Consider the following 27,946-nt stretch of genomic DNA (forward strand, 5'->3'; position numbering starts at 1 on the left):
GTGTGTGTGTGTGTGTGTGTGTGTGTGTGTGTGTTAAGCTCACACCCTGTATTCAAGAGTCAAACAGAAGCAGACATGTGTGATCACAGCTGTAGCTCAGTGCTATCACTAGCCCCTCCTCAGGGTCTTCATGGCTAAAGCTAAACGCTGAATGCGGACCAGTTTGTTTATCATTTGAGCCACTGAACCAGAATGGACAGTTTAGGAAAGCTGTGATGATGCTAAATCTCCCGGTGTTGTAAACTGAGCCGATTGTAGTGAACATGTCATCTGTCTCTTCTGTTTTCTGAGGAGGATCATTTCACACTCAGTTTGTTCTGCTGAGCTTTACATGACCAGTTATTGTTACTAATGTTAGCAAACTTTGATACTTTTGTGTTACTGACTTCATGTCTCTTATTTAAGCCTAATTTCCACCAATATCTTTTGGTATAGTAGCTTTAGAACCAAAAGCAACCCTTACGGACATGTACCGAGACCCTGGATCCGTTAAGCATTTCCACAGCAGACAGGACTCTTGAATGTGGGCGGGGTTGTTGTCACTCACTGCTCTGTCCAGCACTTACTGTATTTATATATTTTTACTTTTTATCCGCTCCCGTTTGCTTTGATAAAGTTAATGCATCGTGCCGTCATTTCAAACTCAACACTTCCAGAATTTGTTTCAAATTAAAAGCCCTTTATAACCTCGGCTGAAAGAATCCCTCCATTTTCTAAATAGGCTTTTATTTTGAAACATTTGCAGGACCTTGTTGTGGAGGATTCAGTGTCTTGTATGTTTGCGTACGGTACTTCAAATGTAGCTCCTGCCATCTGCTGACGCTTTTAGGTGACTACAACAACATTTCAGCTGGCACATGAACAGACACAGTGACTGAAGTAATAGTAAAAGTAATAAAAACAGGACAAGAATAACCCGATGACATCACACACGTCGTGAAAGACGACCGGGGATAATTGGTGAGTACCATCGTGTAGTGTGTTATGTCTGTCGGTCAAGTCACGGCACGATTTTATGACGCCACAGTCGTGTAATGTGACATATTGACTTTCAGAACGGGCAGAAAAGTCGGGTAGTGTGTACCAGGCATAAATCCTCTACCGTTTCTCCTCCCTCTTGCATGTCGCTTATTTTCAGTGTGTGTTCAGTGTTTCAGTGTGAGGGGCTGCTGAGTGCCCAGAGAGGCGAGCTGAGCGAAGCAAGGAGCTTTCTTCAGAGCTACTTTTCTGAAGCAAAACAAAAGCTTACATGTTCTAAAAAAGAAGAGAAAACATTGCATGTCCTGCGATGTGACTATCGCACATGCGCACATTGCAATGGCGATGTTCAAACGATATATCGTGCAGCCCTACTTGTGATGTTACTCAGTGCATGAGCATGCCTTAAATTTAAATATAAAGCCTTTGACCATTCCATTTGTTTTTGTTGTCTCTCTTGGATGACACACATTTTTCGTAATAAACTTTATATTTTATTTTTAGTTTTTATTAAAAAACATATATTAATTTCAAATGGATTATGTGAACTACATATATTCTAATCCATAGAGTGTACACACATGCATATAGATGTGATGTAAATATAAGTCCCCATATGTGTTAAGATCATATACCTCATCAGAGTGCTTTAAAACTTTAGTTTAATCCATAATATTCTGAAATAGATTTTTCTTTTTCTTTTTTTAAATGTTTATTGTTTTTATTTTTCTAGAAGTGTCACACGGTTTATTAAAAAGGAACTAATGCTTTTAGAAATGGATTTGGCCTTTGTGCTCTCAAAAGAATTGCCCTGCAGCATTCTGAGAAGCTTCGCCCCTAAAGTGACAAAATTCCTGATTGACACCGTCAGATGTACAAGCATCATAATTTTCCACCTGACCTTAAAAGTCATTTATCACTTGAAAAACTGAACTAAAAGCACTTTCGAGTTCCTCTGTGTGAACGCAGCCTCAAAAGAGTGTCTGAGAAAGTGTCTCATCTGGGAGAGTGAGAGGTGTGAATGACGCCCGAGGCTTCCTGCAGAGACACGACGATGACAACCAGCAGCAGCGCACACAAGAGTTCATCATCACAGAGTCACGATCACTGTCCACATCACTGTTAGTCACACCTGCTGAGATATTCACAACAATGAAGCAGCTGAGAGGTGAAAACATACCATGCTGTGTTAAAGACACTGTGTTGGTGGTTGTGCCTTTTTTCAAGCTCGGGGATAATTCACAATTTTAATGATTTTTTTCCCTGCAGCATGTAGGTAGACAACAAATACAGGTTATCACATCCAGCTACGGACTGTCTAAACTAGTTCAATAATCAATTTAAGCAGAGAAAGAGCAAAAAGGTCTGCACACTGATTCATCTGCTCCTGCTGTTTGTGTTGCCCGATATCTGCAGACAGCTGGTTAGTTAGCATTAGCTGCCCAGCAGGTAGGAACAAAGCAGGATCTGCACAGTTCAGGCGACTCGGTTGACTTCTCATTTCATAACCAGATAAAGCCTTGTCAACTAACGGAGATCAGTAGAGTGTGTCGCCAGATTCAAGTCAATTCAATTAAATTCAGTAAATCTTCATTGTCCCTGGAGGGCAGTTTTGGTGCAGCGTAACACAAACATGACAAACACAGAAGAAACATACAGCACATAAAACTACAATAAAAACACTATCAATAACAACATGGTGACAAAGACTCTGAAAACAAGTTATAGTCAAAATATCAAGTTTTTTTAAAATTTATTTTTATTTTATTTTGTTTTATTTTATTGTAACCCAACCACCACCACCCCTAGTGGGGACATTTTTTTTGTCATTTTATCTTTTCTTTTTTTTTCTCTTTCTCTTTTTTTCTCATAATTAATACTAATTATTTTATCATTTTCTTTATTTTATTTTATTTTATTTTCACTTTTTTGCATTTAGAAGTAAAAATATCAAGTTTTATTTTATTTTATTTTAATCGTTTTTATTTTATTTTATTTTATTTAATTTAACNTATTTTTTATTTCACTTTTTTGCATTTAGAAGTAAAAATATCAAGTTTTATTTTATTTTATTTTAATCGTTTTTATTTTATTTTATTTTATTTTAATTTAACCCAACCACCACCATCCCTAGTGGGGACATTTTTTTGTAGTTTTATCTTTTCTTTCTCTCTCTCTCTCTCTCTCTCTCTCTCTCTCTCTCTCTCTCTCTCTCTCTCTCTCTCTTTTTTTCTCATAATTAATAGTAATTATCATCATTTTCTTTCTTGTCTTTTCTTATTTTTCATGTTCTTGCATTTAGAAGTGGAGCTCAGTGTACACAGGTGGTGATTGCATACAACACAACCAATACACAAACAAACGGCACCACTCCATCATCACAAAAAACAAAATGCAATGAAACACTAAAAAATGTACCTCACACAACAGGTCCCAATAGCCATACAATTTTTATATAGGCATAACAATATTCCAAACTAGCTCAACCGCAACAAGTACAAGACACAGAGACAGTCACTGTTTTCAGTTAGGCCACATATCTTTTCTCACCACCCCTCAGCTTCAATAAACTTTTCCCATCTATTTAAATAACCTGTAAAAACATCAAGTTTGTGGAGTGCAACAGGTAAAAAAAGTGCAAGTAGTGGAAGGTGCAAAGTGCAACAGTAAGAGGTGGATTATAGCTGATGGTAAATGGCTGCAGTCACCTTGGGAATAAAGAAGCCTTGAGCTCTGCACTGCTGTCAAAGTTAAGTGAGCTTTAAGCTTGTCAACAAAGGAGTCATTCAAATGAATAGGTGGTTGTGTCTTTTTTATTTTAACATGTTTTTGGTGAAATCAATAGATCGCCACGTTTCATGTATCTGATGGACTGAAATTTGTGTTTTGACTCTGTCTCCTCAGGTGTACACAACGTCCAACCCCAATGGGGCGACCACAGGGAAAACCTTCAAGGTTCACCTTCAGCTCTGGGACACAGCTGGACAGGAGAGGTGGGCTGCTTGTTACACTGGACTGGGTTTTTTTTTTTCTTAAACATGACAACTACAGTTTACACGCTTCTCTATCCTGAGTCCGCTGTTTCAAAATCTGCTCACAGTTCTCTCTACCAACATGTCAGAAGCTTTTACTTTAACGAGGGAAATAATTCCTGAATGGGTTTGGATTTTTTTGTAGCAAAATGTAGCCGTTGCCTTCGAATTCACAGTAATTTTGTGTTAAGTTTGGTGTTTAATGTAAATTTAACGTTATTTTAATTTCAAATAAATGTTTTTTAAGTGGTGGTCACTGCAGTTGTAGTAGTTCAACGGTAAAGTGACTGTCTGTATTGACATTAAAGGAACACTTCAGCCTCTAAAAGGCCATTTGTATTTCAATTAATCACCCTGTATTACGTTGAATTTGTGAAGAAAACTCTCAAAATATGTTCTCACTTTTTGGATTCCTCCTTCACTGGAAACAGTCCCAGATAACGCGGTGAAGTCACTAAACTTGGAGACGACACATCGTAAAGGCATGAATATTCTTTAGTATCCTGGGTCCAAACACAACCCGCTCCCCGTGATCCTGTGGACGCCGCCATTGTTGTTGTTGCTTGCCGGCCGGCTTGTCAGTGTTGCCACATCTTGGGAGAGAAACAAGCAACCAGGGCTATGGAAACAATGTTGCCACATCTTGGGAGAGAAACAAGCAACCAGGGCTATGGAAACAAGCCCAAAAGAAGCGACTTTCATGCATTTAAATAACTTATTAGACAGATATATATAGAGAGAAAGGTGACATTTAGAGAGCAAGCCCAAATAAGCAACTCCACTTTAGAAACAAGCCCAAAGTCGCGGCTAATAAGCAGACCTGGCAAGTGGCAACCCTGCAGCTTGTCCTCCTCACATTTCTTCCGTCCTCCTGCGTGCTGACGTGGGACGTATCCCGCCTCTGATTGGCTGATGCTCTCAGTCGTGTCAGACTTCTCCAGTTTTCTAGCATGCCAGATATCCAGTCCCAGCAGCTCTCACGTTCAGTGAGGTAAAATTACAGTTTAAGTCTAAGAGAGCTTCGAAAAGATTCACTTTCATGTCAGTTCCCCATCGGAAAAAAATTAGTGAGTGTACGACTGGATAAGTTAGACTTGAGATAAGCAAAGTGTCCTTCACAAATTCAACGTAACAGCGGGTAAGTAACTGATAAACCAGTGGTCATTAGCAGGGTGAGGTGCTCCTTTAAAGGGAAACCCTGAGTGTCCCCAGAAATACAAAGTCACTAAGTTTTTCCCCAGCAAGTTTGAGAGTGAGAAGCTGAACTCCTTCAAAGTGTGTCTTGATGTGAAGAAGATATGAAAACTTAAAAGGGAGAATGTTTTGAGGTCTGCTAAATGATTGATTGACAGGCAATATTGCATCTCATATCTGCAGTCAGGCTTTAAATTGTCACTCGTTACTCTGTGGCTATTCTGGTTGAATCTAGGGAAAAGATACCTTTCACTTCAGTAATGTCAAATCCCGTTTTGACAAAGATTGTAAAACGATCAAGGTCGTTGTTGAAATCGAGCATGAAAATCACACTGAATGGTTCATCAGAGAAACAACGGATTCATATCATTGTTTGTTTGCGTGTCTCCGTGCCTCCTTGTCTGTATTTACAGCATGTGTCAATCATGTGTGCGTGTGTGTGGTCTCTAATTGGAACTGGCCTTGATCTGTTGAATCTGTTTATAAAAGCCTGACGATGACTCATGGCAGGATGAGTCAGTGTTAGTTACATAATTTTAACTTCATTTCTTCAGCCCAGTGTAACGGAACAATCCCTGTTTTCATAAACTGATCCCTGTGATCCTCTAATGGAGCACCCAGTCATTATTCCACCTATGTGATCAGCTCGTCAGACTGTTTGCTATGGAAACACCGCCGATATCGGCTGCTTTGTCCTGATTGTTTGAGTAATACATATTTGCAGATAAAGCTTTATAAGTAATGTTTACACAGAGTTATGTTCCTCGCTGGTGTCACACCCAGAAGCCCAGCGTGCCACAGAGCATACAAACTGGGGAAGTCCCAATACTAACTGTTGTGGATACAAACAGCAGCATCTGTTTTATCCATTGTAGATTTTCATTAATTAAAGAAACAGCGTGTAAGAATTAGAGACATGAAGTGGTGAGGATTACAGATTGCAACCAGCGAAGCTTCTTCTGATTAGAGTACCTCCAATGTTCATTGTTCAAGAGATTTTTAGTGGCATTTAAATTACCTGCAGAGTCCTCCTCCTCTCCAGAACAAATGGACCAGGTAATTAAAACCAGTAAAAAAACACCGAATTAGGCAGTTTCACTTTACAATTCAGTGTTTCTCCTGGGCTGTTTGGCACATCACAGACGGGTGTCTCGCCCAGCACCTGCTATGTGTGCTCACCTTTTTTCTCTGATAACTTAAGATCCAGACATTCAAGAGGTTTTTGCCAGGAGCTGAATTATCTGCAGAAGTTTCTATCTTTCCAAAACAAACAGACTTGGTGATTTAAACCAGTGAACACGCTGAATAAAGCAGTTTCACATTAATACAAGGTGTCAGTCTATCAAAGCTGCCTCATATTAGATAAATGGCTGTTATTCCCCCACAGTGGTCAGGTGGAAATCGGTTTGGACGGGACCAGATGTATCTGCCAGAGCAAATAATAAATGAGCTGGCAGATTCGTCTGATTCCCAGGCTACGTATAATTTGTAAGGTTTTATGCAGTTCTATTTTGGCTTTTTTTCTTTATTGGATAAAGTAGTCAAGTTGTGAGAGAGGGAGAGAAGGAGGGGATGACATGCAGCAAAGGGCCACAAGCTGGAATCAAGCCTGTGGCTGCTGCGGGAAGGACATTGACTCCCTTTTTCCACTAAGCCACCGGGCTGCCCAAGTTTTATACATTTAAATGTGCACTGAGATTTTTTGGCCACTTGTGGGGGGTGGAAAACAGCTTTAAACCCAACACTGACACTTGATATGCTGAACTTGTTAGCAAACAGTTGCATATTTATACATTCTGTAGATACAGAACAACATTGCATTGCCTGATGCATGTAAGTTCAATATTCACTCTCCTTTTAGCTCTGTTTTGGTCTCCACCAACTCCTGATAGAAAAATCTGTTTCTTTAGCTGCTACATGTTTCTCTATTTTCACCATTTAGTCTCTAACTTTGTCTGTCTGCTGTCTGGTGCTGGGCAGGAAGAGTACAGTAGGTTCCTGTAATGCAGCCGTGAAGCCGCGGCTGGTCAGTCCTTCAGCAATGCTCTCGTAAGTTGGCCCGTTCTTCACCGTTCCTGTCATCTTACGGTTAATGGCCTCTTCGTTTGCGAGGGCAAGGAGGGCGCGCAATTCCTTGTCTCCCCAGTTGCTCATCTTTACAGTGTCTGTCAGGTTTGCGTTTTCCTCTTGCTACTAGCTGCTCGCTAATTCCTGCTATCAGCTGTTTCCTGTTTATCCACCGCCAGTGGGTCGCACGTGCGGTGTAATCAATAGCTCCTCCCACAAGTCATCAACAGCCCCTCCCATGGCGGAAGGCCACCTCGGTCTTTTAAAACCAAAAGGGTTCCGCCAGTATGACTACCCTACGAGGCGGAAAATTGGGCGTATGGGATCAACTCGCCAATCCGGCTCTGTGTGTGTAAACACTAGCAGCTTTGCCGGTTAAACGGCCCAACAGTCGCGTTAAATCTGGCAGTGTAAAAGGGGCTTAAGAGTGACCCCTTTCACACATAACCATTTTTACATCAGTTACTCACCTTGTGTTACGTTAAATTTGTGAAGAAAAGTTTGTTTTGCTTGCATGTCTCTGCTGAACAAAGAATCCAAAAACTGAGAAATTATTGGTGAATTGAAGTCATTAGGGTACGTGTTCAAACATAACAAAACTATATCAAAACATGTGTTTACAATCTCACACAACTCGTGCAATATAATCCAAGTCTCATTTATCCAGTTATATGCTCAGTACTTCCCAAACAGACAGCCCTTTCTGACGGGTAACTGAACTGAATGCTCTCTCAAAGCCAGAATCCATTGACGAAAACAGTAATTTTACCTCACTGATCATGGAAGTTGCTGGAACACCATTGCCGTGATCAGCAGTTATTTTGTGACTTTGGTGTTTTAGATGGTTAGTTCAGATTCACTAAAGTCATGTAATAACACAAAAAAACTGATTGATCGAGGCAGCAGTAGAGCAGCTCCCATGTTCTGTGAGGTAAAATTACTGTTTTCGTCAATGGAGTCTGGCTTTGAAGAGCGCAGAGATAAGTTTCACTTTTAGTTCATTTCAGTTGAATGTGAGAAAAACAAAATTTTCTTCACAAATTCAGTGTAACAGGGTGAATTATTTATATATCAATGTTCATTTTGGGGGGGTTAAGTAACAGCGGCTGAGAGACCTGTCAGTCAAGCATACATGCAAACAAACATACTATTGTTTGCTACCTTAATATCTTCATGCTGAATTTTAAAAATCACCACCAAGACAAACATTAGAAGAAGTCAAATTAAATACACATGAAATAATACATTTATTTAATATCTCATCAGAGAAACTGTTTTGTTTTTTCAACCTACTCCTGTATTGTCTGAGTTTTCCTCGCAGCACAGGAACTGCAGTTTCAGACATTTCAGCTCTGACTTCAAATCTCAGATGTGATATTTATATTTCTTCTGGTGTGTGTGTATGTTCCAGGTTCCGCAGCCTGACAACGGCGTTCTTCAGGGACGCCATGGGGTTCCTGCTGATGTTTGATCTCACCAGCCAGCAGAGCTTCCTCAATGTCAGAAACTGGATGAGTATGTTGCTCACATTACGTTTTCTTTATGTTTAGAAATCTGAACTGTTACAGCTTGAGGTCTGCTTCTGATTTCTCCATGAAAACATTACTCTGCAGCGCCACCAGTGGTCAAAAGGGGACATTGACGTTTTTATTTCATTCGTTGTTTATTTGTACTTACTTCCAGGCCAGCTACAGGCCAATGCCTATTGCGAGAATCCAGATATTGTGTTGGTAGGAAACAAGGCGGACCTGGCCGACCAGAGGGAGGTCCAGGAGAAACAGGCCAAGGAGCTGGCTGATAAATACGGGTAAGTTTGTTTTTCATCTACAGTATTTGATGCAGCTGTTGTGCTGTTTATCAGTCTAGACTGTTTTGGTGTGAGTTGCTGAGTGTTGGAGATATCGGTCGTAGAGCTGTCTGCCTTCTCACCAATCAAAGCGCCAAAAAATACATTTGAAAACTCAACAGCAATGTCTCTTTCCAGCACTCACAATCCAGTTAACGAAGATATTCCAAACCCTTTTTGTGAGCAGTTTCATGTAGGACTTAGTGTCTTTCTACCGAACTACACCCCTGCCAATGATATCACCTCGCAGAAGGAAGCGTGTATCTACTGCTAGCTCACCTAGCACCACTGGGCTAGTTAACGTTACAGCTCAGATGAAGAGGGCACCCATAATGTTTACACCTCGCGCTGCTTAGTCTGTGCTGTTGCTTCAATAAAAACTTAAATGACAACAAGAAACAAAAACAAATAAACAACAAGCGTGCATCAGACGCATTCAGTGCATTCGGGCCTTTGGCCTTCTACGTTTTTAATATTAATCCCATCCGTTTTTGATTGATTTCAGTTCATTTCACTGAAAGTATTATTGTAATTTATGTAGATAAATCTGTGCATAACAGTCAGCAATAATAGACATTTATTATTTTGTCAAAGCTACGTAATTATTGCAAAGTGCACCAATTGCTTATGGAGCCTGTCTGGGAAACAAACACTCACAGATGTGGAAAACCGGGAGCATAGTTTGATGAATCCATCAAAAGGTTAGGGGGATATTTTGAAGTTTTAGTGACTGTGCATCTGGCTCATAATTTGAAAAAAAGAAAGCAGCATTGCATTGCTGCTCATTAAATTAAACCACAGAAACAACAGTGAATAAATTAGATGGCCTTTCCTGTCTATCCCCGACACCTTTTATTCTGAAGATCAGAGTCTCATGTTTTGCCATGAACACACACAAACAACACGCAGTTGTTTTAGATAAAAAATACTTATAATTATGCATACAGTTCAATATTTCACCTCCTGTGTTTGATGTGTTCAGTATGATGGATGTGGAAATAACACTAAACGTATGTAATCTGTAGATACATATAAAATTGAGCTTTTCTCTTCCAGTATCTGACGTTCAGAGTGTCCCTCAGCCCCTGATTATTTTTAAGTTCCCCTGAGTTTAAGACAGAGTTTATTACTTCCTGGAACAGGATTCTGTTGCCAGGCAACATCAGACTGAGGTCTTAAATGGCTGGATTGACACCAGGAAATGATTTTTCTTTCGTTTACAGATCAAAATACAAGTTAAAGTTTGCAGTAGCTCCTTAAAGGGACAGTTCACCCCCAAATTTAAAAAAAAACAACGTATTTGTCCTCTTACCTGTGGTGCTATTTGTCCATCTAGATTATTTTGGTGTGAGTTGCCAAGTGTTGGAGATATCGGTCATAGCTCAGTTGGCTACCTCAGCTTAGCTTATTTTAGCTTAGCTGTCACTGGGCGAGAGGCAGGGTTCACCCTGGACAGGTCGCCAGACTATCACAGGGCTGACACATAGAGACAGACAACCATTCATGCTCACATTCACACCTACAGACAGTTTAGAGTCACCAATTAACCTGCATGTCGTTGGACTGTGGGAGGAAGCTGGAATACCTGGAGAAAACCCACGCTGACCTGGGGAGGACATGCAGACTCCCCTACCCCGAGGTTGAAACACCCCACCAGGTTCAAACCAGGAACCCTCTTGCTGTGAGGCGACAATGCTAACCCCTGTACCACCGTGTCGGTTTGTTTTTATGACTGTTTAGGAGTATGAATTGTGCCTTTAAACCGTCTTTTAAAGAAATATTACGTCTTATCGCCCTCAGGATCCCGTACTTCGAGACGAGTGCAGCGACAGGAGCAGAGGTGGACAAGGCGGTGATAACGCTGTTGGACCTGGTCATGAAGAGGATGGAGCAGTGCGTCGAAAAACCACCCGCTGAACCAGCCAATGGGAACGGCGCCACGAAGCTTGGCGATGCTCAGCCGAACGAGAAGAAATGTGCATGCTAGATCAAGAAGGAAATGACCAGTCAACGCTCCTCTGTCGTCTGTCCTTTCTACTCGCCACATACCCTCCTTCTTTTACCTTCTCCTTCTGCCATCTTTGATTGCATGTTTTTTCCATATTCTTTCCTTTCTAAGACACACCATCCTCTGCTCCTCTTTTCTTTGTCTCCTGTCCTTTATTCTTCCTCCCAAACTGTCTGCCACCCTGGCAATGAAACAACCCTGTCTCCCTCTAGTGGATATCCAAGGTAATACAGTCCTCAGCCTGTCTGCCTTTGAGCTCTGTTTGGGTGGAAATTAAAACAGGAGGGGACAGTTTCATCACTGTCAGACACATAATGTGCCTCGTCTAGAACTTGCAGTCTGGGAATTAAGCTCTGCATGCTCCCAGTCTGTCTGCTCACAAGTGGTTTAAATGAGTTTAATGGATCTAAACAGGCAGAAAGATGTTGGAAACTTTAATCTGAACTCTTAGATGTCTAATCAGTTCATCACTTGGTAACAGGGCAAAGGTTTTGCCTCCTGTTTAAGGTGTCACTTGATGACTGGGCCACAGAGAATTTAGCATCAGGCTGTATATATGTGTAAATGAAGTCATGGTCCTCTCCTGAAACTTTTCCTCCTGGACCAGGGTGAGCAGCTGTGTGGTTTTGTTTTATTTTTATTCCTGCTTCACACTTTGATGCTGTACCCATATTAGCCACAAGCAGTTTTTTCTGGGCGTTTGCTTAAAATGCACCAAATTGTGTTTAAGATAGTTGGCTGTGGTGTCATGTCAGAAGTCTTTGACACCTGAGTGATGCCAAAAACACACCAAGCACTGACGAAGTGAGGCCTGGGGCGAGCTGCCAAGCAGTCGACATGGAAAGCCGAGCGCAGCCAAACTAAAAGTTGGGGATAGTTTAACTTTAAGCGACGAATTGCAGCTAGTAAGTCTTGTCTTGTAATTATTGCATTCAGCCACACTTTGCCGCTGTTTGGTGTGCTTTTTGGCTTGACATTGGCATTTGTTAAGCTCATGTCAGCTTGTTAGCCTCTATAGCTTTAGGGTATGTAATAACAGCTTAATCCACAATGAGCTGTGCAGATAAATATTGGGCTTGTGTAACACTTCATATCAGTAACAGTAAATAAAAATACACTACATAGAGATACCTCCAACACAAAGCTAAAGAGGTTAAACAGCCTCAGTGGAGTGTGTTATTTCTCATAAGCAAACAATCAGAGTAGATTGTTCTGCCTCTGGCCACTTGCTGGTGATTATTATGTATGGCAGTATTATGAATTCATATTTTGGATCAGTACTCTGAATATATTTGTGTTGGCTCATTTGTAAAGCAACCTTGAAATAAATGTTAATACGACAAGCTCAGTTAACTGCAGGAACTCTGCTTCTGTCTCCCAGTGGTCTCACTCGTGGTATTGCTAAGAAAAAAAAACCCTGTGGCAAAAAAAGCACTTAACACATAGACCACCATTATAAAAGAGACATCTGACTGCAAACAAAGTCAAATATGACTCCTTCTATTTTGAATTTTTGATCCATAGAGGTTTTATATTTGTAAAACTTTTCTTGAGCTGAGAAAAGCAATTTAAAAATCTGTGACGTCATCACAATGTAAAGTCTTTGAGCCAAGAGGGAACTCACAGAGCCAGTGGGAGAACTGGCACTACTGTGCGTTTTCAGTGGGCCGCATACCTTGGAGTTAAACCAGGGAGGTAGAAACTTTTTTTGACGTATGTGCCAGGCAAGTACCATTGGAATGAATAGGCACAATCTTGGCGTGCGGTATCTAGTTTTTATCATACATCTATGGCTTCATTGACTTCCTGTTTGCACATCTGATTAACAGCTGATGAAGCTAGCCAGAAGCTAACATAGGGTATCATTGCTCGGCAAGCTCCTAGGAGCAGCGCCGGGCTCTGAAGCCAGTTTTACATGGTGGCCAAACCGTAGAATTACAACTTCCGAGTTCATCATGTGGGCCCCAAAAGACTTCTCCCAATAGACTCACATTGGGAGAGTGATGCCTGTAAATCAGTGGATACATTTCTTTTTTTGAAGCATCACAACCGGTGCAAAATGACTCCTTTCATTATCGGGATTTGGTCCTTTCAGTCTGAAAGCATTTCGAAAGTCTAGAAGGACCGTACGAATAAATAATTTTATCCCGAATCAAGTTAGCAGAGTGCTGAAATGGAAGTCTATAGTGCGGCTGCTGTATGGGCCCAGCAATGCAGAAGCATAGTGTAAGATCTGGGTAATTTTACACACTAAAGTCAAACTTTTTTGGCTTCATGCACAAATTAACTGGACCCCACCTGTGACTCTATATCCACTTTTCTTTATACATCCATGGTGCCTGACAGTGTTCGCAGTGGCTACAAGCATCATGCTTAATTAACCCTTTAAAACCTTGAGCAAATAGGCTTGGTTCCTTTTAAAAACCTGAGAAGAAGGCAATGAGCGATGACAGAAGAAATGACCAAAAAAATTAGCAAGAATTTAGTAAAAAAGAGAAAATTAGTAAAAAATGAAATAAAATAAAGGAAACAAGAAAGACACAAGGAAATTACCTGGAAAAAGAGCTTAAAAATTATAATAATTCTGTAACATAATTTTAATTAAATAATAAATTATACAACAATGATAATTATAAATGTAGTCATTCCCTTTTTTAAGAAATAATTTTCTAAATCTATTAATTTTTTGCAACTTGTGGAACATTTCTTACCAAGTTGCTTACTGCCTTTTTCCCATGTTTTTGAAAGAAATTGCACCAATTTGCTTGGAATTAAATAGTTAAATACTTCCGTAAGGCGTCTAGAGCAGCAAAAGAAAAGTGATGTTGCTCCACGTTTCGAAGGGTTAACAAAAGCACCTGATGAGTGTTTCAGAGTAAAATTATTTTGCAGTATCAGAAGACATTAAAAAGAGAAAAAGTTATCAGTCTTCTCACCTCACTACCAGCATCTTATCCAGGCTAGCTACGAACTAGGTGGGTGTGGCCGTTAAGTTGTTGCTTTCTATGCCGATGATTCAAGTTTTCTTTGAATTCTGTGTTTCTATCTGACTTTTGATGCCAGAACAATAGCATGTGGTTCGTTTAGCTAATGTCACACCCTGCTGTGCTACAGGACTGCCATATGATTGATCAGAAATAGCATTGTTTGGATACTTGGACACACAACTGCTGTCTGTTTGCAGCCCTGTTATTTATACTTTGCGTTTGCACAGCTAACTCTTCCATTAGACCTCCATGATGGCGTCAGACTTGCAGGTAATATACCATTCATATTGTAGGTGACGAATATGGGTACAGCATGGCAAATGTGAAGCGGAGAAACAAAAAAAACTGTATGTCATGAATAGAGTGTCCTTGACCAGGATAGAGATATTGTTCCAAACTGATCTACTGCCTTGGCTTTTAAAGCGTTATTCCACTGATGCAGAACAGACTTTGATCTCTGTGGGAGTTTGAGATAAGTCAGCTAAATATATCAGCTGCTCTGGGGAAGCAGTGTTACTCTGATTAGCTAACATTTACAGAACATGAAATAATAGTAAAATGGTATATAAGTCAACATAAATGAATGTATGAGGGGGGAGGATGATTATATCTAATCAGCATCATTACGCTTATTGCGGGGAGACGTTAGCTTTTCAGAGCAGCTGTGGCTCTCTCATCTCTTTATAACAGATAATCGGACAAAGTGAAATATCGCTTCAAGGCCCCATACATGACCAATGTTGTTAGAATATAAAGTGACCAATTATTTATATTAAAAGAAATGTAAAACATAGATTATTATTGTCAATTTTTTGTCATATCCTTCACATCTCACACAGTTTTTTTTTCTTTTCATGTTCATCAAGATTTGTTGGTTGGTTTGTTTGTTTTTTCATTGCTGTAGTGCTCTTAAGCTTGGTTGTCAAATTAACCCAAAAATTACCAATTTATTAACAAAATGAAGAAAATACACTATTATAAACTCTTGAAGAAGTATAGTAAAAGTTGTTATGAAGACTTTTTTTGTTTCAACACTTGAAGTAACTGTGGACCAAGTTGTTGTGTTTTGTTGCTTAAGACTTTATTGTTTTTTCATTGCGTACCGGACCATTTAACAGTTGCTGTGCAGAAAACCAGAGAGTGGTTAGTATTGTTGCCTCACTGCAAGAGGTTTCTGGGTTTAAACCTACTGTTCGTCCTGGGCCCTTATGTCTGGGGTTTGCATGTTCTCCCCATGTTGGTGTGGGTTTTCTACGGGTGGTTAGGCTTCCTCGCACAGTCCAAAGACATGCAGGTTAGGTCGATTTGGGATTTTAAATTGCCCTCGTGTGAATATGAGTGTGAATCGTTGTCTGTCTCTAAAGCCCCATTTCCACCAAACTCTTTTGGTTTGGTACCTTTGGATCCAAAAGTAACCCTTCAGACATGGTACCTACACCCTAGTGTTTCCACTGCAAACAGTACTCTTAAATGTGGGCGGGGTTGTTGTCACTCACTGCTCCATCCAGCACTCACTGTATTTCGTCATTATCAGTGACACAGATGGAAGTCTACACCTTGTTTATCGTCCACAGAATGAGGCTGCACGCTGACATTTTCTGAACAAAATAAAACAGGCTGCAGTGAGAGTCTCTCTCCAAGGGATGTTTGTGCATTTAGTCCTTCTCAAGCAAGCTTGGGGGTTTAGTGTTGCCGGAGCCCACAGGAATGACGCTCTGCAAGGCTTTTTTTTCCCTCCAAGTTATTTTTCTCTCCGACTCCAGCTGCTGCAAGAGGCAGCAAAACATCCTTTTATTTTATAGTTACAGTTTACTAATAAAACTCTCCACAGTATGAACAGTGCTTACATGAGCCTCAAAACCAGCCACAACTCAGTCCTGAGCAGAGTGACTGTCCTCTATTGACCAATCAACAGACTGCAGTGTTCACAGCTCCACCTTTTAGTACCAGATCTGTGTGCTAGGTACCCCAACAGAGGGGGGACCAAAAATGGGGACGGTACGGAACGGTTCCATTGGTACCATCCACAACTTTTCACAGTGGAAACGGAGAAAAAAGCGTATCGATCTGAACTGAACCATACAGCTCGGTGGAAACGGGGCTTTTGTGTCATCCCTGTGATAGCCTGGCAACTTGTCCAGGGTGTACCCCACCTCTTGGTCAGTGTCCACTGGGATCGGCTTCAGTGCCCCCGCGACCCTGTAAAGGATAAGTGGTGACAGATAATGGATGGATAGATGGACGAACAGAAAACCTTATGAAATCACAGCATATTGAAACAAAATTCTATTGAGTTCAGTTTAAAAGGCTGCGTGTTTTGTACCATGACGCTACGCTTGAGCACAATGTGCAACATTCGTCTTTAGAAGCCAGTTGATTTAAATTTGCAAAAAAAATCCTACTCATTAAAATGTCAAAAATCTTAAAGCTTAAAGTCCGATGTGATCTCTTTGTTTGTAGTGCAACTCAACAGTTTTCCTTTCATAGTGTAATACCTTGATCTGCCTTACTTCATAAAAAAAATCTTGAGCCCAGTTGAGGTGCACCAGAAACAAGGGAAATGATCTTTTTGCTTGCCACCTGCTGGCAGCTAAATCCTTATTCTGTCCTTTAGTGAGCCAAAGGGAGGTGTTACATAGCAGTCCCAACTCACAGCTGCATAATAGAAGGATTACTGCAGGTTGGTTTTCAAAGTGTACTGAAACCAGGGGCTGCCAAATGGGTCTGCAGTCATGTTTAGTATACTGTAAGTGTGGCTTATTAATGGCAAAACACATTATAACATTTAGAATGTTAGCATTCGACTAAATTACTTTTTTATCAGTAATATTTTCAGTATTGTGCTCGCTGGATTTATCAACAAAAAAAAAATAATCTGAGGTTAAAGTGTTGTAGAGCTTTGGCTTTAGCTCATTGTCACCTGTATTTAATCTACCAGTGTGCCAAATAAAAAAAGGAAACACTACAAACAAGCGTTTGTTTTCGACAAACCTGAACCTCATTCACACAGAGTAAAACTGCCTTCACAAGTAGAAAAATGTTTTTATTTTGTGTGGGGCTTTTTGTCACCTGCCAACATTTGATCTCAGTGCCATATTTAACAATCACTGCTGTTTGATTTTAGTTTTATTAAAATATGAATTTGCTGACGGTAAAGACATAAAGAGCTGGCTCACATTATAACCTTCTCTCCCAGATACTAAGCAGCATAATTGCTGAGAGATCCCCAGAAATGCTGTATCATAGGTTTGGTTTTGTTTGCTTATTTCAGCTTGTTATCTGCCATTTTTGTTTTTCATGTTGGTCTTAAAAAAATTTATTTAATCATAATGTACAGGTTACATATTTCTAAACACTTGCTGTACAGAAACAGCTTAGTTTAATCCTCTTACCACAGGTTTTATTTTTATTATGTTTGCTTCCTTTGCTCCAACTTAATTCATTAAGAAAGTCCTGTGAACAGTTAAGCAAGTGGTATTTCAGTAGAATTGTATCTTTAAGACTTAGGGCCCTGAAACACCAAACTATTAGTTAATGTTGGGTCATCAAGGAAAGTCTGTCGCCCTAGTTTTTGTGGTATGTCCCGTGTCGTTGCCACTAGTAGCTCCTTGTCGGCTGTTTCTCTGCTGATTAAGCATGTTGAATCAGTGACGGGCCTGGCTTAGCCCACCAAGGAGTGAAATAACTCTGATTGGCAGTTCAGCTCAGTGCACGAGAAGAAAAACAGAAGTGAGGAAAGTAAACAAAAAAGTAAAATCAAGAGGGCTCTTTAGCAGAAAAGGTTTGTTATTGTGTTATTGATCACTAGTGCAGAGTAAATATAATTTGTTCTTTGGACATCGGGTTGTGATGATCTTCCGCTTTCCCTTTTTGGGCCACTAATACAGACTGCCACCTGCTGGTATGGAGAGTTATTTCTTCTCACACAGGCACAGAGCATACGTTCTAGTTGGCCATTGGCTGTGGTCTTGGTGGTGTGTTCAAGTACAACTTTTTGATCAAGACACAGGCATTGTGAGGTGTGCGACAGTCAGCCTTTGTTGCCACTAGTTCTTGGCCATAGTTCGGGGTGTCTGGGCCTTTAGATTTTAAAGATACAGAAGTTAAAGCAGCAGTACTGAAACTGTTTGTTTTTTTACCACTTGGGGGCAGCAGAACAAGCTGAAAATGCAGCATTGACATAGTATCACCTTACAAAGTTGTTATGCATTTTCATCCCATTAGAGGTTTGAGTGCTTCTGATAAATCTAAGTCCAATGTTCACTCCCTCCTTTTAGCTCTGTTTTGGTCTCCACCAACTCCTGAGAAAAATGTCTGGCATTTTAGCTACTGGATATTCCACTCATGTCGCCAGCTAGTTGCTAACTTTGTCTGTCTGTTGGTGCTGGACAGATAGTGAACAGCGGGTTTATAAAAGCTTATTTGCTGCTAGAGAGGGGTTTGATGAGACTGAACCATACATTAAATGTGCAGTAAAACCAAAACAGTAAGCTAAAAGAAGCTAAAACGCTCTGTACCCTGCAGCATAATTTTTATTATCATGTTCACCTTCACATTACACAATCCATTATTACTATGTGCAGGTTTATTTCCCATACATGTTGTTAAAGTCTTAAAGCTTAAAAAATGTTGATTTCATTAAAGCCACTAATCAGGTGTGTAACTTTTTCTCAGTTTCTGAAAAGTTTCCATGTTTTTGGTAAAAGTTTGTTGACCCCATTAATGTACTAGTCTGTAAACATAATGCAGCTTTATTGACCAAAGTGACTGGCAACTAATTCATTCATTCTAATTAATCATAAAAAAAGTATGAATTCTTTGAGATCTGGATGACCCCTCCGATCAAATAAAGCAAGAACACAAAATTAATCCCAAAAAAAGCATCAACAGCATCAAGTTAACAGTGGTTTTTATACTGTGTGAGACTTTGAGGCTGCAGTTCAGGTAGTAAAACAATTACGTTCTATGTCTTTTCCTAAGCACTCTTCCTTGACCTCAATAGAAAACGCCATGAGGTCAAGGTAAGATGTGAACGAGAATCCATCTGCCCTTACAGTAGGCTACGTAACTATGTGACGGCAGATGTTATTGACGCAGGTCACTTTAAATGTTGCTGCCTCAAGGTCTTGGACAGCATTATGTCCTTTCCTTTTCTGTAGGATGGTCCAGTGTACCCTATGCTAAAGGAGAAGAAAGAAAGCATTGAAGCACCTTTCTTACGTATTTAGAGAACTTGACAAGCACTTGACCAGCCCAGTCACTAGAAGAAAATGTTGGCATTGTAGGAGATGGTGAATGACGTCAACTAAGCAAGATGCTTCTGTAGACCACTGTTTGAAACCAACAAACACTGAACCTGGGTGTTTTGATGGCACATTGTAGCATTTCCCAGTTGCGTCAGAGCCACTGAATCTCAAGGTTTTTCACCGACACATTCTAGTGTTTCCCAGTGATGTTTGTGGTATTGGAGCTTGGTATTTTTTACCAACACCATGCTGCTTTTGAGCCACCAAACCTGGGTGTCTCTCACCAACACACTGCGGCATTTCTCGGCAGTATTTGTGGCACTGAATCTGGATGGTTTTCACCAACACATTGTGGTGTTTGAGCTACTAAATCTGGGTGTTCTCACGACACATTACAGTGTTTCCCAACTGCATTTGTGGCACTGAACCTGGGTGTTGTTCACCGACACATTGCGGCATTTCCCGGCAGCATTTGTGGCAACGAACCTAGGTGTTTTTCACTGAGACATTGTGGCATTTGAGCTACTGAACATGGGTGTTCTCACTGAAACATCACAGTGTTTCCCAGCACCGTTTTAGCCACTGAACCTGGGTGTTTTAACCGACACATCACAGTGTTTCCCAGCTGCATTCGTGGCACTGAACCTGGGTGTTTTTCACCGGCACATTGCGGCATTTCCCGGCAGCATTTGTGGTAACAAACCTGGGTGTTTTCCACTGACACATTGTGGCGTTGAAGAGACTGAACATGGGTGTTCTCACCGAAACATCACAGTGTTTCCCAGCACTGTTTTAGCTACTGAACCTGGGTGTTTCTCTCTGGCATATAGATGCATTTCCCAGCAGCATTTGGGCCACCAAACCTGGGTGTTTTTTAGCCAACACATTGTGGCGTTTCCAAGTGGCATTTTTGCCGCCAAACCTGGGTGTATTTCAGTCACCTGTCCCTGCTTTTCCAGTGGCTTTTGTGCCATGGATACTCTAAGCCAAAAGATGATCTTAACCAAGTAGTTTGTGCCTAAACCTAGCAACACCTTCACCACACTGTTGTTGATAAAGGTAAAGTTTCAACATATCGGCTACAAAACAATTTACACATGTAATGTATCTGTGGTTTTCAGAAATGTCAGTGTGTTTCTGCAATTTGGTCGTAGATACTCGACTGTCCTTTCAATCAGTTCGGAGCCTTCCTAAGTAAAGAAGACTATTGACTGCAGCCCGAGTCCAGATACCAGTGCACCTCACTTCTAGATAGCCAACCATTTTCCTTAACATACTGAACCAATGCCTTTTATTGTGACAATCTTCCCAACCAATTCGTCAGCTTTTATCTGAACCTTTCCTGTTATGTTGCTCATCATGTTTTAATTTCATTTTAAATATTTTTTTTGTCCTCTGATGCCTTTCTGCTTAAATTCAGTTATGCCACACGTCAGGTGTATCTGACATGTACTGATAATACATTTATTCTCTCTTGTCTCGAATCATGTTTTTCTTCTAACATCTCTTCCATAAATCTTAAATGGTTTTTGGTAGTTTTTGAATTCACTTTGAAAGTTTACACTGTTTGAAGAGTCATGTTGTGCCTGTTATTAACTTTTCTGTCTGATCCTACAGTTTGTGAGCTACTGAATATTTTCATGCATTATTGATTACAAAACAGAGGCAAAAGAGACCTGAAGTCATGATGTTTTTGTGCCCAATTATATCAAAACAACTAATCAATCCAAGTACCTCTAAGAGCTTTTATTTTTGGAAATCCTCTGTGTGAATTCTCTCTGATGCCTGCGGTTTGTACACGTTTCTTCAGTTTTCACTGCGTGTATTGATGCCTGTGTGTGTTTGTTGGGTTCGTTGCACCGTCAGCATGTTTGACACAATGAGAATGAACTGACCTGTGATGCGTTTAATGTTTATGATGTCAGAGCTGCAAATAAATCTCTGTGTTTGTTTTATCCTGTGTTTTTTTTTCTCAGAAGACTGCCTTGGTTTGGGTTTGATGCAGATCAGAAAGGCTAAGACGTTTCACATTCTTTGACTGTCGAAATCCGACATGTCGTGTCTGTGTTTGTGATGTATTCACACATGCTCACTGCAACTTAACCCCAAAACACAGTAGCTATTATATTCTGTTTTAAGCATTCAAAGCTTTAAGGATTACATACTTTAAATTGCGCGAGTACAAAATATGGATCTTGTGCTCACGCATTTTTACCTTGTTCAGGATAATAACTTGTTTGTTATGATCTTGAGTGCATGTTTCACACACTAGATGAGGATCTTGTATGCACAAGATAATATATACGTAGGAGTAGGAGGAGTAATATATAAACATAGGAGTAGATTTGTGGGGAAGAATGCAAGGGACACGTCCCCCTGCAATATTTAGAATAAGTGCAATAGAATCATGAAAGTAGCAGAGAACTTTTATTTTGATGAAAGTAGACATTTCTACCTTAAACTAATGAAAAGGCACAAATTAGCGCATAAAATTCACCACAATGCAGGAAATTAATGCCCTAAATTGTCTGGAGGAGGACCCCAATCCCCTTTTTTATATGTGCCCCCACCCCCCTGTGTGAAAACGAAACTTACGCCCTTGAATATGAATGTATAACATATGTATATTTAATGTTTTCAGGCATCTCTTTGGAAAACGGGGATATCGAGGCACGACAAAAAAATCAGGGAATATATTTAATGAAAATAAGTGACTTGATAGAGACATTACTTCTTAAAGTCTTACTTTAGTGACACAGCAGTAACAATATAGTTCAAGATATTAAATAAATGCCAATAATGTAACAAAAGTAAAGATGCTAGGTGCTGCAGCAGTTTTGAAGGGTAGCTGTAAAAACAGTTTCTGTATGGTGACTGTTGCTATTTTGAAATAGATGCTGTGTCCAGTTCAAGTAAAAAAAATAAAGTCACATTCATTTATGACAGTTGTAAAATGTAAAAAAAACAAAAACAAAAGGAAAATAAAAGACTGCCTTTTGGTTTTGAAAGTGTTATAAACTGCTGCAACGTGGAGGCTGTGTTTTGATGAGTATCTTTGTTTGCTTTTTTCTAGCCAACACATTTGTTATAGATGATGACTGATCGATTTTGCAGTTAATTTATCCAGGCTTTGTGAGATCTGACAGCTGATTAAAGGCCACTCAGTACTAAAATAAGTTTGTATTCTGTTGTGTTTGTTGTTGTATGTTGTTGCGGACACAGCTTGGTCACAGTACTTTCATTGATTCAAATCAATAGCCCTTTGTTCGGGTTTTACTGTGAACACCATGTTCAGAAATATCACTGTGTTCCTTTTAGAGTCAGAAGCTGGAAATCCCCAGCCTTGTGTGTTTACACTGGTCGTAATGAGAAGCACCATGACAGTGTTGTGGTTATCCTAGAGTTGAGTAAAAAAAAAAAGAGCAGTAAATTTCAAACAAAAATAATTTTTATTAGCGGAGTGTAACATCTTGCAGTTCCACACAGCATCCACACTATTATTATTGTAATCTTTATTATTAGTGTGAATGCTGTCACAGCATTTATGATATTTTAATTTTGTTGTGTTTGTTTGTCTCTCAGCAGGATACAGAAAAACTAGGGGCCAGAATTTTATGAAACCTGGTGGAAGGATGTTGCTTAGGCAAGTTGATCCGATCGTTGGGCGAACACATTGTGAAATAAGGCATTTCACCTTCATGGAGGTTGCGCTATGACTGCTCAGATGGCCAAGATTATATTCTACCTAAATATGAAATCTTAAATAAAGAAATTTAAAAAATCATCAAAGGTATTCTTTGACCGTCTCCCTTTTTCTGCTGCATGTAGTTCTCTTATACAGTACTTCATTGTTACAGGTAAATGTACTTTGTAAGGCATTACATTTACCTGTCAGCTATGGCTTCTTTGCTGATCGGATTAAGATTTCCACTGCACAGTGTTAAACCAAAGTGTGGAGAAAGTTCTGGCTAGACGAGACTAGATTTTTACAGATTTTTTTTATTAAAGAGGATGCCTTGTTCAACTATCCATTAGTGTCATGGCTATATTGATTGTTATATAACTCAATGCAAAAAGAAAGAAAGCTCCACCGCCCAGCTGCTACGAAAATTATATTTCCCAATGGCCACAATCACACTCACTGAGGCCACTTTGCGTTCAGGCTTCCTGTCAGACTCTACATTGAATTTTTACAATATTAATTTCACATGTTTACTACAAATTGGAATGTATGGGCGACTTTTTAAATATACTTTCTTTGAAATAACTCAACCACTCGTCAGAAATGTAGTAATGTTGAGAAAATAACCTAATTTCACTGTGAAATGAAACCAGACGACTGTACAACCCTAATTTAAAGCGGAACGAAAAGTTAGCTCACTTCCGCTGCCGGAACTTAACAGTGTGACAATCACCGGAAGTAAATAAAACAGACGCTTGAGCGTTAGTTCTGTGGATGTGCAGAGTTATGGAAGAGAATATTTTAGTTGTCACGCAGATAATTAATTCATAATTTAGCAACAATGTCTTCAGTTCAGTATTTAAGAGGGTTTATCAACGACAGACTAACTGCTGCTGCTGAAGAAATATTCGGAGTTTTTACAAAAACTATCGTCGAGTACGAAGAAGAGATCGACCGTCAGCGAAGACTGTTGGATATCGTTCGGAAACCAGAAATAAAGTTACTCAGGATAGGTGAGTAAAACTTAATTATTTTAATAACACAAAACAGAGAAGTTATTTTTCATATGCACAGTTAAAACTCAGCGGGTTACACTATACAATGACATTCTTAGTTGCCAGTCTCCCTCGACGAAAAAACAACAGTAAAACTAGAATTAAAGTTAGATTTTAAGAACATTAATAAATACATAAGCAGAAACGAAGAACTGAATTAAAAGCCCGAGTTTAACCTCCTTAGATCCAAACTTTTGTTTGGTATGCATTGTCAATTTCTCCTAGCTATATTGGGATGATAAAAAACTAAACATTATCACCAGTAATTAGTAGGGCTGCAACGATTAGTCGACTAATCGACGACTAATCGACTATTGAAATAATCTGTGACTATGTTAGTAGTTGACTAATCGGTTTGAGTCTTTTTTCATAGAAAAGTACTATAAAGGTACCCCAAAATACTCTTACTGCAGCTTCTTACGTTCAGATATTGGCAGCTTTACACACTCCCCCATGACAGTGAACTAAAACCCTTTGACGTGAGTACAAAACAAGACATTAGATGAAATCATTTTGGGGTTTGGGAGCGACAGACCGACAATTTTCAACACTTTAATACATTTTTTGATAAAATGATTAGTCAACTTATCGAAGAAATAATCGACAGATTATTCGACAATGAAATCGTTGTTGCAGCCCTAATAATTTGTAATACCTAGTGTCCTCAAATGAGACGATAATGAAGTCCCAATGTCTTCAAACAAGTACTTCCAAATTAACAGTGTCTTAGCTTGTTACTGTCGCTAACATTGGTCAAATTTGTTGCCATATCAAACTGCAAAAGTTATTCATCTTAAATAAACAAGTTTCAACCTTAAAATGTGATCAGGTTTTGGACCTTGTCCACTTTTGTGTCTGGATCGGCTGCAGGCTGACTTAGCAGAGATGTCTGCCATCTTGTTCTAACATGGATTAGTGTAGTGTGGCCCTACTACCACTAGGTGGCATACAGAAGTCCATGAATGAGGACAACAGGTCAGTTAAGTAGAATGAAGTATACGGTCAAGTTAACCTAAAATGTGATGTCCTCATATGAGGACACAGGGTCTCAGGAAGTGTGTTTGATGCTGTTATTCGGCAGCCTGTGGCTAGAAGCTGTTGGTCAGTCTTGTTGTCCTGGATTTCACACTCCTGTTGCATTTGCCTGATGGCAGAAGTGTGAAGAGCAGTTGGGGTGTGTACTGCCCTTGATGATGCGGTGGCCCCCCTGATGACCCTGGTGATGTAGACACTTTCTGAATGGACAGGAGGGGTGCTCCTGAAATGAGTTGTGCAGCTTTTATCACACACTGGAGAGCTTTCCTGAGCAGTGCAGTTTCCATACCAGACTGTGACTGAACTGGTGAGGACAAAAAGTTGTTTAGGATATTGGTTGGCATGCCAGATTTCCTCAGCTTTCTTAAGAAATACAACTGCTGCTGGGATTTCTTGGTAATCTATCATGTGTTGTGAGACCAGGTGGGCATCTCGCTGATGTGGGTGCCAAGAAATTTAAAGGGTTTTCACCCTCTCTACTTCTGTCTCACCGATGTGTAGTGGCATGTGCTGCCCTTCCCTTCTCCTCGGATCTCCTTGGTCTTATCTGCATTTAGGGAGAGATCATTTTCCTGACACCAGGCCACCAGTTCTGCCACTGGTCTTCTGTATGATGTCTCTACCCCACTAGTGATCAGCCAAATGACTGTAGTGTTGTCCATATTTTCTTCTTTACCATTACAGTAGTATCCCATTTTTTGTTCTCTGTCTCTCCAGAGCTCCCACAGCAACATGTCTGTCAGCAGGAGGAGGCTGTCGCTGACCAGCAGCTCTGTGTTCAGGAGAGGAACTCCAGCGAGGAGCCAGAGCCTCCACAAATTAAAGAGGAAGAGGAGGAACTGTGCAGCAGTCAGGAGGGAGAGCAGCTTGAAGTGAAGCAGGAGACTGATGACTTTATGTTGACTCCTACTAATGAGGAAAGTGACCACAGTGAAGATCAGACTGTGAACTGGAGTATCACTGAAACTCAGAATATGGTGGGGGAAACGCCTCTACAGTACATTTCAGATAAAAGCTATGTTGTCCCAGAACCAGACAGTGACCACCAGCTCCTCTCTCATGAAGCTGAGAGCCAAGATCAGAAAGGAGACAAGCATGGAGACTCAGGTTCAACTAGAAATGCAGAGCAAACAGAACCGAATCACAACAGCAACAGTCACACTAACAGTGCTTATAACCCTTATATGCTAATGATTCACTGTGATACTCACACAGTTCAAAAGCCTGTAAAATGTGACACATGTGGGAAAGTTTTTAAGTATAACTCATATTTGCAGAGACACCTGAGAACACACACAGGGGAGAAGCCATATTCTTGCAACACCTGTGGGAAAAGATTCATGCGGACATCAGCATTGAAGGCTCATATAAGAACACACACAGGTGAGAAGCCGTATTGTTGCAAAACATGTGGGAAAGATTTTATACGCAATAGTGAGCTGATAGTGCACGTGAGAACACACACTGGTGAGAAACCATACTGTTGTAGCACCTGTGGGAAAAGATTCACTCAGGCGTCAGGACTGAATGCTCATATTAGAGTCCACACAGGGGAGAAGCCGTTTTCTTGCAAAACATGTGGGAAACATTTCAGAGTCATTGGTCACTTGATTAGCCACGTAAGAATTCACACAGGTGAGAAGCCGTATTCTTGCGACACCTGTGGAAAAGATTTCGGACGTAATAGTAACTTGTTAGTCCACATGAGAAAAGCCCACACTGGTGAGAAACCGTATCTTTGAAAGATCTGTGGGAAAAGATACTATGAGGCTTCTTGTTTAACAAAACATGTAAGACTGCACACAGGCAATTAGCTCTGCTTCTGCAACAATATGTGAGACAATTAAGTGTTCATGTTTCATGGTCAAAACATACCTGACACAGGAGACCTGACAGAAGTGAGGAGACACATAATTGGAGTCTTATCTTGTTTTGAAATACGTCATTTAATGTCAAATTTTTGTATCTTTGTAATGATGCAATACAACAAAAACACTGTAGATGATGTGTGTTACTTAAGTACATCAAAAGTAAAGGTAGTCACTGTGAATAATACTTCTTTTCTGAATGTTAAGTTTTACAATGATAGTTTTACAATTTTTGAAAAGAACCAAGAATGATGGACTTCATAATTTGCAGTAGGTTTAAATGTTTCAAAAGTTTCTTCAGTATTGGGGCTACATTTTGGTGAAAGTTGCGAAGCTGTAGCACATACAGTCGATTTGTTGTGAATTTTCAAAGTTTTGAACTTTAGACGCTTACTGTAGAGCAACCATCAGGACTATTGTATTGTGTTTGCAGCTGAGCAAATCTGGCATAGGACTGGACCTTCGTGCAAAGTTTTGTGATTTTTCGCACATGTGAAGTAGGATTTCCTCAGAAGAAGACGAAAGAACTAGCTGGAAAACAAGAGGGTCCTGGCAGGAATGCCTGCCCGGACCCTAATAAGGAAAATTAAAGTAAAAACAAACAAACAAAAAACACCAGGTTTGAGGTATTCTTTGCTACATACTACATATAGTTCTCCTTTACTGATTTTTTTAAAACTTAGTTTTTATTTCAATTCCAGCAACTCAAACAATCATTTTCAGAATTTCCATGCTGTTTTTTTCTGTTTTTTTTTTTTACAGCTATGACTTTATGGCTAAACACAAAAACATCCCAGCTTAAAGTATTTATTTTGAAATAAAATTAAAGGGTTAACTTAGGGAAAAGAAATGTTGGACAAAAAAGACAAAAAAAAAAGGTAAAGGTTGGGGAGGGGAGCTGCGCGTGTGTGTGTGTGTGTGTGTGTGTGTGTGTCTATGCAAGAGTGG

General features: G+C 40.0%; 1 protein-coding gene and 1 pseudogene across 5 annotated transcripts in view; both read left to right on the forward strand.

The window, feature by feature from the left end:
• Positions 1–21,313, forward strand: part of LOC126395128 (ras-related protein Rab-27B-like) — an 88,867-nt gene extending 67,554 nt beyond the window's left edge. For all 5 annotated transcript variants that reach the window (XM_050052328.1, XM_050052331.1, XM_050052330.1 and 2 more), the window contains 4 exons: positions 3,883–3,971; positions 8,683–8,786; positions 8,955–9,078; positions 10,918–21,313. In XM_050052328.1, coding sequence (XP_049908285.1) covers positions 3,883–3,971; positions 8,683–8,786; positions 8,955–9,078; positions 10,918–11,104 — 504 coding nt within the window. In that variant the 3' untranslated portion in view covers positions 11,105–21,313. The remainder of the gene's footprint in view (positions 1–3,882; positions 3,972–8,682; positions 8,787–8,954; positions 9,079–10,917) is intronic.
• Positions 21,314–23,765: 2,452 nt separating this feature from the next.
• The window catches only part of LOC126395101 (uncharacterized), a 64,069-nt pseudogene continuing 59,888 nt past the window's right edge, over positions 23,766–27,946 (forward strand).

This window comes from Epinephelus moara, chromosome 9, assembly GCF_006386435.1.
Source record: "Epinephelus moara isolate mb chromosome 9, YSFRI_EMoa_1.0, whole genome shotgun sequence".
Lineage (NCBI taxonomy): Eukaryota > Metazoa > Chordata > Actinopteri > Perciformes > Serranidae > Epinephelus > Epinephelus moara.